Below are 15,721 nucleotides of genomic sequence, written 5' to 3'. Positions count from 1 at the left end.
TTCCTTAATTGGATATAATGAGTTTACAACTTTAACAACTTTTGTTTGAATTACTGAATTCTTGGTCTCTACTTTTCAAGCAGTACTTTACATACAATTTAAGATGAAAAAGCATCCTCATTTCTAAGAGCAATACTGATTCAAACAGTATCTACCTGGAATAAAAACATTTTTTCACTTCTACCAGTATAATTAAGTGAAGCCAGTGAAGAAAACAGAAAATGGTAACACCACCATTAACTTAAAAGATTTGAACCTGTGTGCAAAAGTAAAAGTAAAGGGTTGTAAATTTAAACAGTGATAGGATATGTTTGTGGAAGGTGGGTGTAAAAACTGGTACTCCAAGCAAGATATACCTAAACTAGAACTTTGACTGATCAAAATTTCCTCCAATTTTCTTTCATTTTAATCATACTAATGTAAAAGTTAAATCTCTTCATGGAGAAGAAATTTAAAAAATAAAAGCTGTGGAGAAAAACATTCTTATTTGCATTGTTAAATAACACTACAACAGTATTTTACAATATCATAAAGGGAAAATAAAGTTAAAACAACCAGTATTTTTTACTTTTTACTAGCAATTATTTGGAGGAGGCAATGGCAACCCACTCCAGTACTCTTGCCTGGACAACCCCATGGATGGAGGAGCCTGGTAGGCTGCAGTCCATGGGGTTGCTAAGAGTCAGACATGACTGAGTGACTTCACTCTCACTTTTTACTTTCATGCATTGGAGAAGGAAATGGCAACCCACTCCAGTATTCTTGCCTGGGGAATCCCAGGGATGGGGAAGCCTGGTGGGCTGCCATCTATGGGGTTGCACAGAGTTGGACATGACTGAAGTGACTTAGCAGCAGCAGCAATTATTTAACCGTAATTTATATATGCGTTCATCAAGTTAAAGATGTACTTACATTGACACTTCATGGCAACAGTAATATCTATATTGATTCTCAATTTGCTAAAAAATGAAAAGGAAACATTATAATATATTAATTGATCAATAAAACATGAGAAATAAAAATCAACTGATCTATGAAAAACTTGAACTTCACACAGAATATGTCAATTAGAACTTGTATAGCATTTCATATGGCCAAAACAAAGGCTCTTCAAAAGTAACAATTCTATTTTGTAATTATTACAAAAGCCATTCTGACTTACAAGTTTTAAACACAGTATCCTTTAATTAAATGGCAAGTTTACAACTGAGAAGTCTAAGCAACTCAGAAAAAAGTATTAACCTCTGTTTACATAAATCTTATATAGACTATGTGACTAAAGAATGTAAAACTTTTAAAATCAAAAGGTAGGAATTGAAAGTCTTTCTTCCCTTATCAAATAAATACCATGCATCCAGCATTATGCCTGATATGCTACAAACAGCACAATCTTTATTCTTTATCATGGACCTATAAAATGGACAGCGTCAGTTCTACAGATAAGCAACGGTATTTACAGAAGTATAAATGCATGCCTAGTTTAAGACCAGATAACCACTGAAGTGGCATACTGGAAACTAGGTCTGTGTAAGTCAAAATAAATGTACCAAAATTACTAGAAAAAAGAAATCTGATTCTTAAAGTTTTGCATGGCCTTTTAAAAAGACTCACTCAATGCCTTATTTTCAAATGATCAGTTCAAATCAAATTAATTTTCAAAAAGAATTAAGCACCAAGAAAACAGAATGAGTACAATCAGTATTAGTCCTGTCTGTCCTGTGCCTCCTATCAAAACTTTTTTTCACCCTAATAATTTTCATCTGGTTTCAACAGAGAGTATGGATTTTTAGAATTTCATGTAGTCTTAAAGTTGTCTAGAGTTCAGACTGTAGTCAAATAACCCTGGAGTTTAGGCTCATGAGATTTTATAGGAACCAGAAGATGAAGCCAAGTGGACAGGCTTCTGGGCATCCCCATTACACTTGAGGTGAACTACATGACTTCATTTGTAAAGAAAAAAAAGTGTTTCATTGGGGCTAAAAAAATAAATAAATAAGAAAAATAACAAATTCCTTAAAAACTAATGGCATTAAGAATAATATTGACGTTACAGATCACAAAACTAAGGCCCAAAAAAGCCAGCTATATGACTTGCCCAAGATTACAAAGGACCTATTACAAATGTTGACTGACTGAATTCTCATTGATCTGAAGAGGAAAGTAGTATAAATATTATCCCCATTTTACAGAAAAGAAAACTGAAGCACATGCAGATATAGAGTTAGTCAGTTCTCGAAAGTCACACACCAAGTAACTGGCAGATCTGGGACTGAAATTGAAAAGTAAATGTTTCCTGCCATCTAGTGCAACCTACATGTTATAAACCTGTTATCTTCAATCAATTAAAAAATCCAAATGATATGAATAAAGTATGTTTGTTTCCTAATTAAGATACTATTATTTTCAAAGGCTTAAAAGTGATGTTTACCTTAAAATATAGTTTATACATAATTTACAACAATCAAGCTTTAAGTATAAACAATGTTACCATAATTTGTTTTCCAGCTCAGGCAGATCAGTAAGATATTTCAAAATCTAAAGAGTAAACAGTTTTAAAACATCAAACAATTTCCACCTTTTCAACTTCTAAGGAAAAATACATTCTGTTCTCCTAACCTTTTTAAACAAATATATGAACAGAGAACCTCTCTTTTATAATTTAACCAGTATTCAAATGATTCTAAAATATTTTACCTAATTCATAATGAGAATTTTTAAGGACTATTTCTTCAGAATTAAAATAAACTATGTATAAAAATTAAACCATTTTATTTTCAGAACAATTTAAATCTAAAGGCATTTCAAAAAATAAAAGCAGTTACCTAGAAAAATCCTTGTCTACTTCATATTCATACTTCATCCATGTATCTTGATATACTGAAAATTCCATTATAGTTAATAAAGCCATAGTGGTAAACGCTATTAGAGAAACTGAGAAACCAACAAAAAAGAAAGAATTACAATAATTTTTAAAAGGTAAACAGCAGGAAACTGAGATTAAAATTAGCAAAGAATACCCTAATATAATTGCCATGTGAATGAATACTGTAAAAGATTTTTCTTAAAATATTAAAAAAAAATTTCTAAAACAACTTAAAAATGAATATTTAATGAACACAAACATTTGCATTATTGAGAAAGCATGTTATTTCTTCAGTATTAAGGACACTTCTCACTAAATGGATCTGTCAAAATTACACAAAGACACAAAACTTTTACCTTGTTACAAACAGCAGAGTCACAGATATGATAAACGATAAAAGTAAGGAAGTTTCACAACACAAATTTGAAAGTAGTCCCCTCAAATTAAAAATGGCATCCATGCTGTAGCCCAATTAAAATAACAAAAAAACTGCCTAATTTCTTAGATCTTGAGAGTTCACAATCTGTGCCAGAAAGTCAAATAAAATCTCCATCTCTGCTTACCAAAGTAGATAGATAAAACTCAATCTACTTGGAAATCTCCCAAATATTTCACTTCATTTTAAAAGAGCTAATTAAAAGAAAAAGCACTATCATCTACTATGACAAAAAACACTTAAAATGGACAGTGTAACAAGAACTTGTACTATGTTCATTAACAAAGTTAATCACAGGAGATTAGAAATAGCAAATAATGTAAATTTTACCAAATTATTTTACCAAACAAAATGTGAATCTTATGAGAAATATACTGATTTACTAGTTCTTCACATAGAAAAAAGTTATAGTAAATACTGTTACATTTTTCTGATATATTTCATTACTATTTTATTTAACAAATCTCTCTCTCTGTACCAGGCACTGCTCTGAGTATTTCATAAATATTGACTTATTTAATTGCTACTGCAACTCTACCAGGTAAACACTGATAACATCCTCATTTTGTGTAAGAAACTAAAGCACAGACAGGTTGAGGAACTTTCTGAAGATCAAGTATTTAGGAAGGGGCAGAGGTGGAATTTAAATCCAGACAGTCTGATTCCAAAGTCTAAGCTCTTAACTTACTACCCTATTCTACCTTTCTTTAGTAATGTGAAATTTAAGAATTTTATTATCATATCTAAAGTGACTTACTCTTAACCAAAACAGACTAGGGCAGTTTCAACATCATTAAATAACTTCAATTCTATCTACATATAAAAATCTTAATAATAATTCAAGAGCACCAAAGCAGTATAACTGAATTAATTTGTTCAGTTATGCTTTAATAAACACTGCTAAATGCATAGGCTGCTCAGGGTTGGATGCCAAAAAGCATATACAGAAGAATAAATTTAAGGCAAATAGTGTGACATGAGGACAGACCAGCTATAAAGTTACTTTGATGAGTTTAAAGTTATTTTAAAATTCACTGATGAGTTCTTCCTCATAGTGACATTTCTGTAAGTTCTTTTTTTTTGGAAAGAAAGGGTTTTTTTAACCTTTTTTCTTCTTTTTTTCATTGGTGTATAACTGTCCTCCAATGTGTTAGAGTGACGTGAATCAGCTATATGTATGCATATACTCCCCCGTCATGGACATGCCTTCACGCCCCCACCCTCACTACCATGCTAACTCAGAAGATGAACTTCCTGAAGGAGTTCTGATTTGAACTGATACTCACCTGTACCCCCACTGGCTGAAGTCTCCACATAGCTCTCAGGAACCTTTGGAAAGGCATCCAACTCTTTCACCAAACTTAAGGTTTTCCTCCGATTCAGTCGCCTCATCTTCAGGAAAACCTTCTTCTTCTTTCATATAGTCATGCTAAGAAATAAAAAAAAAACGAATAAATGCATCCTTCAGAAAGATTAAAAGGTTTATTTTATTTTTAGATAACTGGCAAATGTCCTTGGAACAACTTAACATTCTCATTCCTCCTCAAGGGAAAAAAAAGCTTAACACTATTCTTTCTCCACTCCCACCCTGACAAAAAGTACTAATGAAAGGTAATTTACACACAGTAACACATTTAACAGCTAAATAATGTGAAAAGCTACTCAATCATATTTGTAATATTTGAATATACAACTTAAAATGGTTATTCTCTTAAATTAACAAAACATACAAAAATAACACATTTCCATTAAAGGATGACAATGAAGTAAAATAGACATGCTCATATATTGCTAACAACAACATAAATAATCACCACTCCTCTTTTCACCAAGTAAATTCCTCTTTTAGGAATGTATCCTAAGGAAAATATATGTGTTGTGCACAAAAATTTCATTATGAGGGTATTTCACAAAACCCTCACACCCAATATACAAATTTGGTGAATTAAAAGTTCTGAGTCTAAGTAAGCACTGAAAATCTTATAAAAGAAAATACAATAATGTACAAAAATACTCATAACACATTAAGACTAGAAGGCCATATTCCAGTTTTATTAGATGCAGGGAAAAAGATACTTGGGGAGAAAAACTGAAAGCCTATACACAAAAGGTTTTAAGTAGATAATGGGAGAATTTTGTTCTCTTTACAAAATTTTGAACTTTACAAATTATCTATTTTTATAATAAAAATATTATTTAAAAATTGACTGCTTGCTATTCTCCTTTTGATCATTATGCCAACTATATCTAAAATATGCAAGCCATAAAATAACTGAAATCACAAATATTTATAGAATTTTATATGGCTGATTTATATAAATATTATAGGTGATACTACAAGCATTACCCAAATCAAAGCTGTACTGATAAAATTAACACCTAATAGAAAGAGTCTATTGGTTGTAAAGTCACTAAAAAAAAAACCCAGTGTCTAGAAGAAAGCAGAAAGACTTATCTAAAATCTAAATAGTATTAATACAGAAAGAAAAGACCATAGAAAGAGTATTCATGGAGAAAAAGGAGACCAGAGAGGTAAAAATTGGCAGGAATCACAAACACTGCCCAAAAGAGAGCAAGCCCTAACCAGGGGCACTACTTAATCAGTCCATGCAGGAACCACGGCCCTAACATGAAGCTGAATGCATTAAAGGGCTGATTTTATTTGCTATTACAAACATCCAACTTACTCCCCTTGCTGATTCCATGTTTAAAAGTGGCCTTCAGATTATAATTTGGTTTTCATATACATGGTTTTCCTAAGAAAAAAAAGAACATGTAGACAATAGAGAAGACAGAGTTTGATTCCCATGATAGATGTGAATTAAAGCTTCTGAGCGTTTATTAAGCATAAGCCATGGCTCCTCATGTTTGTTCAACTCAGTAATCAAATTTATTTTCTATTCCCACTTAGCAGTAATAGCACCAAGACTGATCCTTCTTCCATCTTTCAAATTTCTACTCATTCTCTACTACAGGAGTTAAATAGTAAATACGTTCAAGCCACTTAACTTTAAAACAAAACTCTCAAGGTAAGCTCAAATCCAACACAACTCTGGCTACCGCTTCAGTGTTCTTGCCTTGAAAACCCCATGAATAGTATGAAAAGGCAAAAAGATACGACACTTAAAGGAATGAGTTGTTTCCATTCATATCCTGAGACTAATTCCTCGGTTCTCAACTAAATTTGCTCTCAGCAAGGTCATCAACAATTTCCTTAGTAACAAATCCAATGGACAATTTTGGCCTTAATTCAGTTTTGCTTCTGAGAGAATACATTTTCTCACTTGTTCATCACTTCTTTTCCCTCTTGAAACAGTCTCATACCTTGGCTGAGGTAATACTACATTCCTGATTTGGCTTATTTTGCAGATTCTTCCTCTCAGATTCTGCACTAGGCCCTTCTCTCAACCTCCACACTTTCCCCAAGTGGTCTCCCATCCCTTCCATTTCCATCAACACGTTGATTCCTCTCGAATTTTTATTACCAGTCCAAATCTTTCTGCACACCCTCCACACTTTCCCCAAGTGGTCTCCCATCCCTTCCATTTCCATCAACACATTGATTCCTCTCAAATTTTTATTACCAGTCCAAATCTTTCTGCAGACATGAATATCTTTCTGCCTTCTATTACATTTTCATTGGAGCACTGGAAAGACAATTTCGAGTAAATATGCCTAAAAATAAACACTTCACCCTACCAAACCTGTTTCTCCTCCTGTGTCCCTAAATTAATGATGATACATGCATCCAAATGCACAAGCTAGAAACATGGATTTCACCCTTAAACTCTTCTTAAATTTCTCACAATTCTAACTTTTCCAGGCCCAGAGAAATTCCTTACGAGGATCCTAGTCTCAGCTGCCATAATCTATCTCTGCATTGCTTCAAACAATCTTCAAACCTTAGATTCACTCTCTATATGACAATCAATAATATTTTTAATACATAAAACTCATCATATAAGTTTCATTTTAAAATATTTACATAGGTTCCCATTACATTTGAAGAGTTTGAAATCTATCTATCCCAACATGTTTTACAAAGCACTGAAAACACAGACCCTGCTTACCTCTCTTCAAAACCCAGTTTCTCAAAGTCTTAGTTCCAACCTTACAAAATCACTTTCTATTCCTTAAACACACTATTCTGTCTACTAGAAATATCCTCCCCCTCCTACCTCACCTCTACATTTGGCTAACTTTCTTCACATCTCAGTCTAAACATGTCTCTCAAGGAGGAAAAACCTTCAATGACCTCAAACATGAGTTACAGCATTTGCTCCTAGAACACTGTAGTTTTAGCACACTATTTCTACCTGCTTGTTTTCTCCACAGTAATGTTAAGGCAGGGACCATGGGTAACTGAGTTTTTGTATCTCCAATGCACATGAGGTTACTTGATAAATATTTATGGAAGGAAGAAAAGAAGGAAGGTGGGAAATTCACCATTAACATTCATGATAGCACAGCTTTCCAATCAAAACATCCATACTTAGATAAGTATGTAAAAATATAAGATCTACAAGTATAAATCACTATAGTATATCTCCAGCACCTTTAACAGTGGTTGGCTCATAGTAGCTATAGCATTGTTGAGCAAAAGAATAAAACTGTGAATTTCATTTTCTAAACATTCTATGTATTTTAATAAGCCTTATAAATGCTTTCTTATAAATTGAATCTAAGTATAAAGATATGGCAAGCAAGTAGTTGGTTTTCCCAACACTCTAATATTCATACAGCCTATCCAGTACTCCTCCCTTAATCATCTAGTGTACTCACTGGCTATCTCCCTCTCCCATTTCTAGTTTCTACAACTGCACAGCCTGACCCAGAGAACACATAGAGGGCACTCTCACTGGCTCTCCCCAAACAGACTAGAAAAGCTGACAACAGGCCAAGTTCCTGGTGAAGTGGCGGGGGTCTCACCTTCCCCTCAAGACAGCTCTATTCTACACTCGAGCACCTGCCACTCTGCTGCTCTTCTCTCATTCTTATTACCTCAGCACTAACCTACACCCGAGAAATTCGTTCCACCTCAAAAATTGCCAGTCTGCTCTACAGAGCCACTATTTTGATATGAACAAGTCATCTGTTAACTTCTAGTTTTTCTAAAAGCAAGCCTTCTACCTGCTATTTATGAAACTTGACATTCTTCTAGTGGCTTCTCTTTGAATCCTACTTCTTTTCTGAGACTCACAGGTAAAGTAGCGGCAGGTTTCAACATGATTTCTTGACCATCTCTTCCCTTTTTAAGTCTATCTTCTAATAATAATAAACACACATACTATACAGAATTATAGCTAACTTTCATATTATGTATTCAACTCTTTGACACCCCATGGACTGTAGCCCGCCAGGCTCCTCTGTCCATGGGATTCTCCAAGTAAGAATACTGGAGTGGGTTGCCATGCCCTCCTCCAAGGGATCTTCCCAACCCAGGGATCAAACCCAGGTCTGTACTTCTCTCTTTCCCCATCCCATGACACTCAGGCACTAACTCACAGTGATGTCATGTAAACATAACATTTATTCTCCAATCATTTCCATCTTAATTCTATACAAAGTCACACATGAACAAGGTCACATTTTGGCTCCTCTGAACTTTTAAAATTGTGTGTGTGTGTTTTAGTTGCTCAGTCGTGTCCGACTCTTTGCGAACCCATGGACTTTAGCCCACCAGACTCCTCTGTCCATGGAATTCTCCAGGCGAGACTACTAGAGTGAGTTGTCATCCCCTTCTGTAGGGGATCTTCCCAACCCAGGAATCGAACCCAGGTCTCCCACATTGCGGGCAGATTCTTTACCGTTTGAGCTACCCAGGAAGCTCAATTTTAAAAGTGCTCTGCTGCTAATACCCAAAACACGAATTTTCTTCTCCGAGCAGAAACAATTATCCTTGCAGTTCTTTAATTTCTTGACTAGGGGAAAACCTACTCTTCACTTTCCCTGGGTTCTCAATCCCTTGGATTCCTCCCCATCATGCAGTTCCACTGCTCCCATTCCCACTGAATTTGCTTCTCCATCCAGCTGTTAGCCATTTTCAAAAACACATTTAGAAAGACCCTAGATCAGTGATTTCCAGAGCCACAGGACTGCTATTCTATCACAAAAGTTTCTAATCTGTACCTACTAAATGAAAACAGCAATGATAACATAAGAATTTTTAAAGTTAAATTTATTCAATTTAAAAAAATCTGTCTTTTATTCTGAAATTATTTCCTTTCCTTGTTTTTAACGTGCCAAATATCCTTTCTTTGGTGAAATGATAAAGCAGACAGAAAGTTTTTTGTTTTGTTTTTGGATGTCTTTCTTTAATAAAATTAAAACTTTCAATTCTACATTAGCCGTTGAGTCCAGCCCCTTTCCCTGATTTCTATATACTTTTTGTACTGGTTAACAAAATTTAGGAGCCATTATGCTAGATTCCTTTGCCCAGTGGTTTTCATAATTTGACAATCTCCAGTACCATATCTTCAATTTCTCTCCTATACTGCTGTGTATACTAAAAAATAAAACACATAAGCTCTACTAAGTCATTGATAACAATTGAGACTAAAACAATGCTTTGAAAAACTGCATAAGAAATATGAAACCAACTTTCATGCTGGAACACATATTATCAACACTCAATCTAAGTAATGCCACACAGCCAGTTATTTCATCATCTGTGTCCATGTAAATACAATGAGACTATCAGATGCTTTGCCAAAATTAAAATACAGAATTCATGACACTTCTATGGCTCCATTACATTTAATTATTGCTTCAAACAAAAAGAAAAGAAGGGAGGTGGGAATTGTGGAGACACAATTTATTCCTGCTACTCATACTTTATGAGCTAACTTCTATTTTTAACATATATTTGACAATATGAAAAATATTTAATTGGTTAATACATATGCATTGTTGTGAGCTGAACTATGCCTCCCAAAAGGATACATCCAAGTCCTAATCCCTGGTATCTGTGAATAGGTCTTATTTGAAAATAGCTGGGTTTTCAAAAATACAACTAGTTAAGATGAGATCATACCATATTAAGGTGGCCCCAAATCCAATGAGGGTTTCCCTTGTGGCTCAGCTGGTAAAGAATCCACTGACAATGTGGGAGACCTGGGTTCGATCCCTGGGTTGGGAAGATCCCCTGGAGAAGGGAAAGACTACCCACTCCAGTACTCTGGACTGGAGAATTCCATGGACTGTATATAGTCCATGAGGTGGCAAAGAGTCGGACATCCAATGGCCAGTGCCTTAATGACAAGCCATATGAGGATACACAGACACACTGGGGACTATGCCATCTGAAGACAAGTAGAGATTACATTGATGAAACTACAAGCCCAAATGTTAGAACAGGCAAGGAAGGTTTCCTTCCTAGAGCTGTCAGAGGCAATATGGCCCTGCTGAATTCTTTATTTCAGTCTGGTGGCCTCCAGAATTGAAAGAAAACAAATTTCTATTTTTTTAAACCAGGCAGATGGTAATTTGCTAAGTCAGCCCTGTGAAATTAACACAAGTCATTAATAAGAATGAGAAAGGAGGTGGAATAAATACTATCCAGGCTGCCACTGAACTTCAGAAATGAAAAACAAAACTATGACTTATCTGTAAATTTAAGCCACTTAATAATACTGCATTAGAATACAAAAGAAAAAAAAATTATGAAAGATACCTTAGTTTCACTTTGCAGCACTATGGGCTTCCCTGGTGGCTCAGAGGTTAAAGCGTCTGCCTGGAATGCAGGAGACCCGGGATTGATCCCTGGGTCGGGAAGATCCCCTGAAGAAGGAAATGGCACCCCACTCCAGTACTCTTGCCTGGAGAATCCCATGGAGGGAGGAGTCTGGTAGGCTACAGTCCATGGGGTCGCAAAAAGTCGGACACGACTGAGCGACTTCACTTCACTTACAGCACTAGATATCAAAAAAGTACTCATTCTTTTTTACTTTAAAACTTTTTACAATAGAGTAAAATGTTTAATAATTACAGTTATTTACACTAACATAATTCAAGCAAATCTAACAACCTTCCAAGTGATATTTTTTAAAAATGTTTACTTGGAAGCAAATAAGATGGTATAAATGTGAGTTCTGTGACTGGAAATGCTTGGGGTTCTTCTAGGCACTTACTAGCTATGTGACAAATTTGAAAAGATCCTCAACTTCTCACAATTCTCTATTATAATTTTATTTCAAAAGGAGGGATGGAGACATAATGGTTTACCTCACAGTTTTTAATCAAGATAAAAATGAGTCATTTGATAAATGTCTATGTCTAATTTTCAAAAGAAATGCAAAGACTTATAAGATAGCTGAGATTTGTTAAAGTCTTTAGGAAGGTGGAAAGATTATCTGAATTAGTTGATAATACCATGAATAGTTGAGTTTGATCCCTGGATGAGGACGATTCCCTGGAGAAGGAAATGGCACCCCACTCCAGCACTCTTGCCTGAAAAATCTCGTGGTCGGAGAAGCCTGGTAGGCTACAGTCCATGGGGTCACAAAGAGTCGGACACGACTGAGCAACTTCACTTCACTTCACCATGAACAGACTGAGAATTATGTAAATTGATAGAATAAATGTTGAGAGACATCGAGTGCTGGCAACACAAGTTGGATGCACCTAATAACAAGATGAAGCAAGGTTTGACTCCAGTAAGTACTCAATAAAAGCACACAAAATTGAATTAAGAAAGTAAGGCAAGTGTGAAGAAAAGGTCAGTGACACATGAAATATACTGACAATAGAATGAAAGTCCCCAGAAGCAAGGAGAATGGGTTTCCAAGGCACTAGGTCACTGACCTAGACTGAGGTAAGACTGCATGAAGTAGTAGAAAGAAGAAATCTGTAACTTAGTAATTAAAGAGAGGATAACAGCTTAAGAAAGCAAGCAGTTGGAAGATGGAGCTTAAGCACAAATTAACCATACAGACTGAAAAGTATAATCAATTTTGGAATCAAAGAAATTACTTTAAAAAGCATCTTCTTCATTCTATATTTTGGCTAAGTACAAAAGCAACATTTTGTGAGTAGGTATATAAGACAGAAAACAAAAATTAAAAATTAACAAGAGCTAACACTTTGAGCACCACCACCCACCTTCTGAGTCTGGTATTATTATTTCCATTTTGCAGATAAGGAAACTAAAGTACAAAGAGGTTAATTTATCCATCAGGACATTAAGAGGCAGAATCATAATATTGAAAAACTGTTGAAAACGATTTATAGCAGGCACAAACTGCCTAAAAAATAACTTCTATTAAAAATAAGTTTCACCATTTCTTCCAATTAAATCACTAACCCTAAAGGAAATTTATCATTTTCTTTCTTTCTTTTTCCTGTTATTGTTCCAAGTCAGTACTAGTTTCCTCTGAGACTTTAAAGCTTGGTATATTTTTATGATTTGTACCCTCAATTATAACAATCAGCTGTGACTGAATTTTACCATCACAAAGAAAGAAATTCACTCCCTCTTCTTCCCCTAAAGAAAACCATGAAATTTCTTTTTTTCATGTTTTTCCCCTAAGAGACCCGGAATAATTGCAACAATGTGGAGATATCAATAAACAAATTAAGTAAACAAACATACCTACTACACTCTTCAGTGAACAAACCTGATTCATTTCTTAATAATAGCTGTATACTAGAGTACAGTCAAATATTTAAATACAATTGCAAACAAGTAAATTCCATTTTTAACTGTATCTTTGACTGCTTCTGAAGGCCCGTCTTGCAACATTTTAACAGATATTATGTAACTTTGCGTTGTCCTGAGGGCATTAAATCCTAAATATAAAAGTTACAAGAACACCTTTTCTCAAACAATGACCTACTAATTCTATACACTACCAATACCCAAGGGTATTCTCTACCACGAGTTGACTGTTACCTAACGAGGGTTTCTTAACTCTCGAGGGTTTCAGAAAAGTATTGACACTAGAACCTCTCTCTCCTATAGCATCTCGTCCTATCCTAACCCCCTCCTCATTTTCCTAAGCGGTGCGCGAACCTCCTGAGGGGAGGCTTAGAAGATCTAGGTCTTTCTCAGACAAGAGAGCAACTTGCTGCGAAGAATCTGGTATTTGTCTGAACGGGGATGGAAGCCAGACACCCGGGAAATCCGGACACCATCAGGCAGGTCTTCACAACGTGGGACCCTCGTCGCCTGAGGACGGGAGGAGCCACTGGGGCACGGGGCGCTGTAAGAAGCAATGGGCCAGGGTCAGAAGCTACGGGGAAGTACCTAAACTCCTTCAAGTTGTAAGACAGCGCAGAAACACTGAACCGGAGAAAGCGATTCCCGGCGCAGCGCTGCCCAGGGTCCTGCCAGTAACGCCCCCGGGAAGATAGGTAGAGCGGCTCCCAGGTCCGGCCCGTTCTCCAGAAGAGAGGAATTAAGACAGGGAACAATCCTATAACTGGCTCTCATTACTTTAACCACATTCATGCCCTGAACAGCCCTGGAGCAAGCGAGGGACCAGCACCCAGCAGGGTTTCATTATTTTACCTTGTGTTACGGTCCCAGCCGACCGCCATGTTTCACAGAAGCCCGGGTGGCCCGGGCTCCCATTTACCCGGAAATATCGCGAGAACAGAAGCCACTACCACCGTTGAAAACGTCAACACGGAGTTGGTGTAGAGCTCTCGCGATATTCCCTTTGCTGACGAAGTGCTCTGTGAATCAAGAGGCGTGGTTCAAATTAAAGGGGTGTGGCTAAACAGAAGAGAAATTTAAATATATTTCAGTTATACCTATTTGGCTAATACGGAAGTAACTTCTCCAGGGAGGGATTTGTATTCTACCAATTTGGAAACCTGGGGCTTCCCAACTAGCGCGACTGGTAAAGAATCTGCCTGCCAATGCAGGAGAGGCAAGAGACGTGGGTTTAATCCCCGAGTCGTGAAGATCGCCCGGAGTAGAAAGTGTCAACTCACTCCAGTATGCTTGGCTGGAAAATTCCACGGATAGAGCAGCCTGGCAGGCTATATAGTCCATAGGGTCGCAAAGAGTAGGACTCCACTGAACGAGGGAGCCGGGCATGCACACCCGCATAGGCACGCATACAAGAAGTTGGAGACCACAAAACGAATCTCACGCAGGAATTAACATTTACAGCCCTAAATGTATCACTCCTCCAAAACTCTCGTCACGTTTTGTGCAGTCTTTCTTTACCTCTTTATTTTCTTCTGTCAAGAACGTTTAAACTTTCCCTTTAAGACCAGGTAACAATTATTTATTAAATGTTTGTCTTGTCTATGGGTTGGCCAAAAAGTTCGTTCTGATATTTCCGTAATATCTTATGGGAAAATGCAAACGAACTTTTTGGCCAACAATTAGTAAACTCCATCAGAAAGTACATCTGATCTACAAAGATTCTGATGTACCTATCTATAGGGCAGCAATGGAGATGCAGACATAGAGAACAGACTTTTGAACACAGTAGGGAAGAAAGAGGGTTGGATGATTTGAGAGAGTGGCATTGAAACAGGTGTGTTACCATATGTAAAGTGGGAATTTACTGTATGACACAGGAAACCCAAAGCTGGTGCTCTGTGACATCCTAGGAGGTGGGATGGGGAGGAAGGTGAGAGGGAGAGTTAAGAGGCAAGGGAACATATGTATACCCATGGTTGATTCATGTTGATGTGTGGCAGAAGCCATCACAATATTGTAAATATACTCCAATTAAAAATTAAATTTAAAAAAGGACATCTGTCTCTGTCAATTTTATATCACCAGTACATTTCTATGCACTCAAATATTTATTGAGAAAGAAAATTAATGCTTCATTCAGCTTTTCCGAACACTTCCTATCATAAGAGGCAACAGAAGGGACTTTGAAAAGAAAGGGTTCAAGAGCAAGCCCATGTGTTACCAGATTTTCCAAACATTGAGATTTGAATTTTAAGATTTATTGACCAAAAATTCTCACAAAAAAATAATACTGACTAATTCTTAAGGGGTATACAGCACTTTTTCCCCCCTGTAAGCAATATTTATATGTTTTACTGTCTGTATCTCATTTAACCCTCACAATATTATTCACTTACTAGATATGGAAATAGAAATAAGTGGCAGTTAAGTAGTTTACCCAAAGTCAGATAGCTAGGAGATGCAGAAAAATCTTGACCACAGAACTAAACTGCCTTTCAAAGGAGAAATCATTTTATTTAATTAATTAACACTTACTGAAATATAAAATTTTACTAAATTTAAAATATCCTAGCAAATAAGGGCAAAGAATTTCCACTGATGGAATTTCACTTCCAGACTTTCATCTCAGGATTAGCCCCAAAATTTTAAACCTTCCCTAAACTGATTTAAAGCTTAAACTGATATTTAAGAAGAAACATAGTGGAGTGGTTGAGATCACAAATACTGAGCCAGGATTTCTTGGGCTAAAATTCCAGTTCAATCACTT

General features: G+C 36.1%; 1 protein-coding gene across 2 annotated transcripts in view; it reads right to left on the bottom strand.

The window, feature by feature from the left end:
- Positions 1-13,938, bottom strand: part of ERGIC2 (ERGIC and golgi 2) — a 44,029-nt gene extending 30,091 nt beyond the window's left edge. Inside the window, exons 1-4 of one of the 2 annotated variants that reach the window (XM_005680705.2) lie at positions 13,807-13,938; positions 4,586-4,728; positions 2,823-2,931; positions 913-959 (exon numbers count right to left, since the gene is read on the bottom strand). In XM_005680705.2, coding sequence (XP_005680762.1) covers positions 913-959; positions 2,823-2,931; positions 4,586-4,691 — 262 coding nt within the window. In that variant the 5' untranslated portion in view covers positions 4,692-4,728; positions 13,807-13,938. Of the gene's footprint in view, positions 1-912; positions 960-2,822; positions 2,932-4,585; positions 4,729-11,669; positions 11,689-13,806 lie in introns of those variants that run through there. The other variant, XM_005680706.3, reaches the window with a different exon arrangement.

The sequence above is a fragment of the Capra hircus genome, chromosome 5 (genome assembly GCF_001704415.2).
Source record: "Capra hircus breed San Clemente chromosome 5, ASM170441v1, whole genome shotgun sequence".
Classification (NCBI taxonomy): domain Eukaryota; kingdom Metazoa; phylum Chordata; class Mammalia; order Artiodactyla; family Bovidae; genus Capra; species Capra hircus.
The sequence above is the reverse complement of the archived record's forward strand: the minus strand, read 5'-3'. Positions and strand labels throughout refer to the sequence as shown.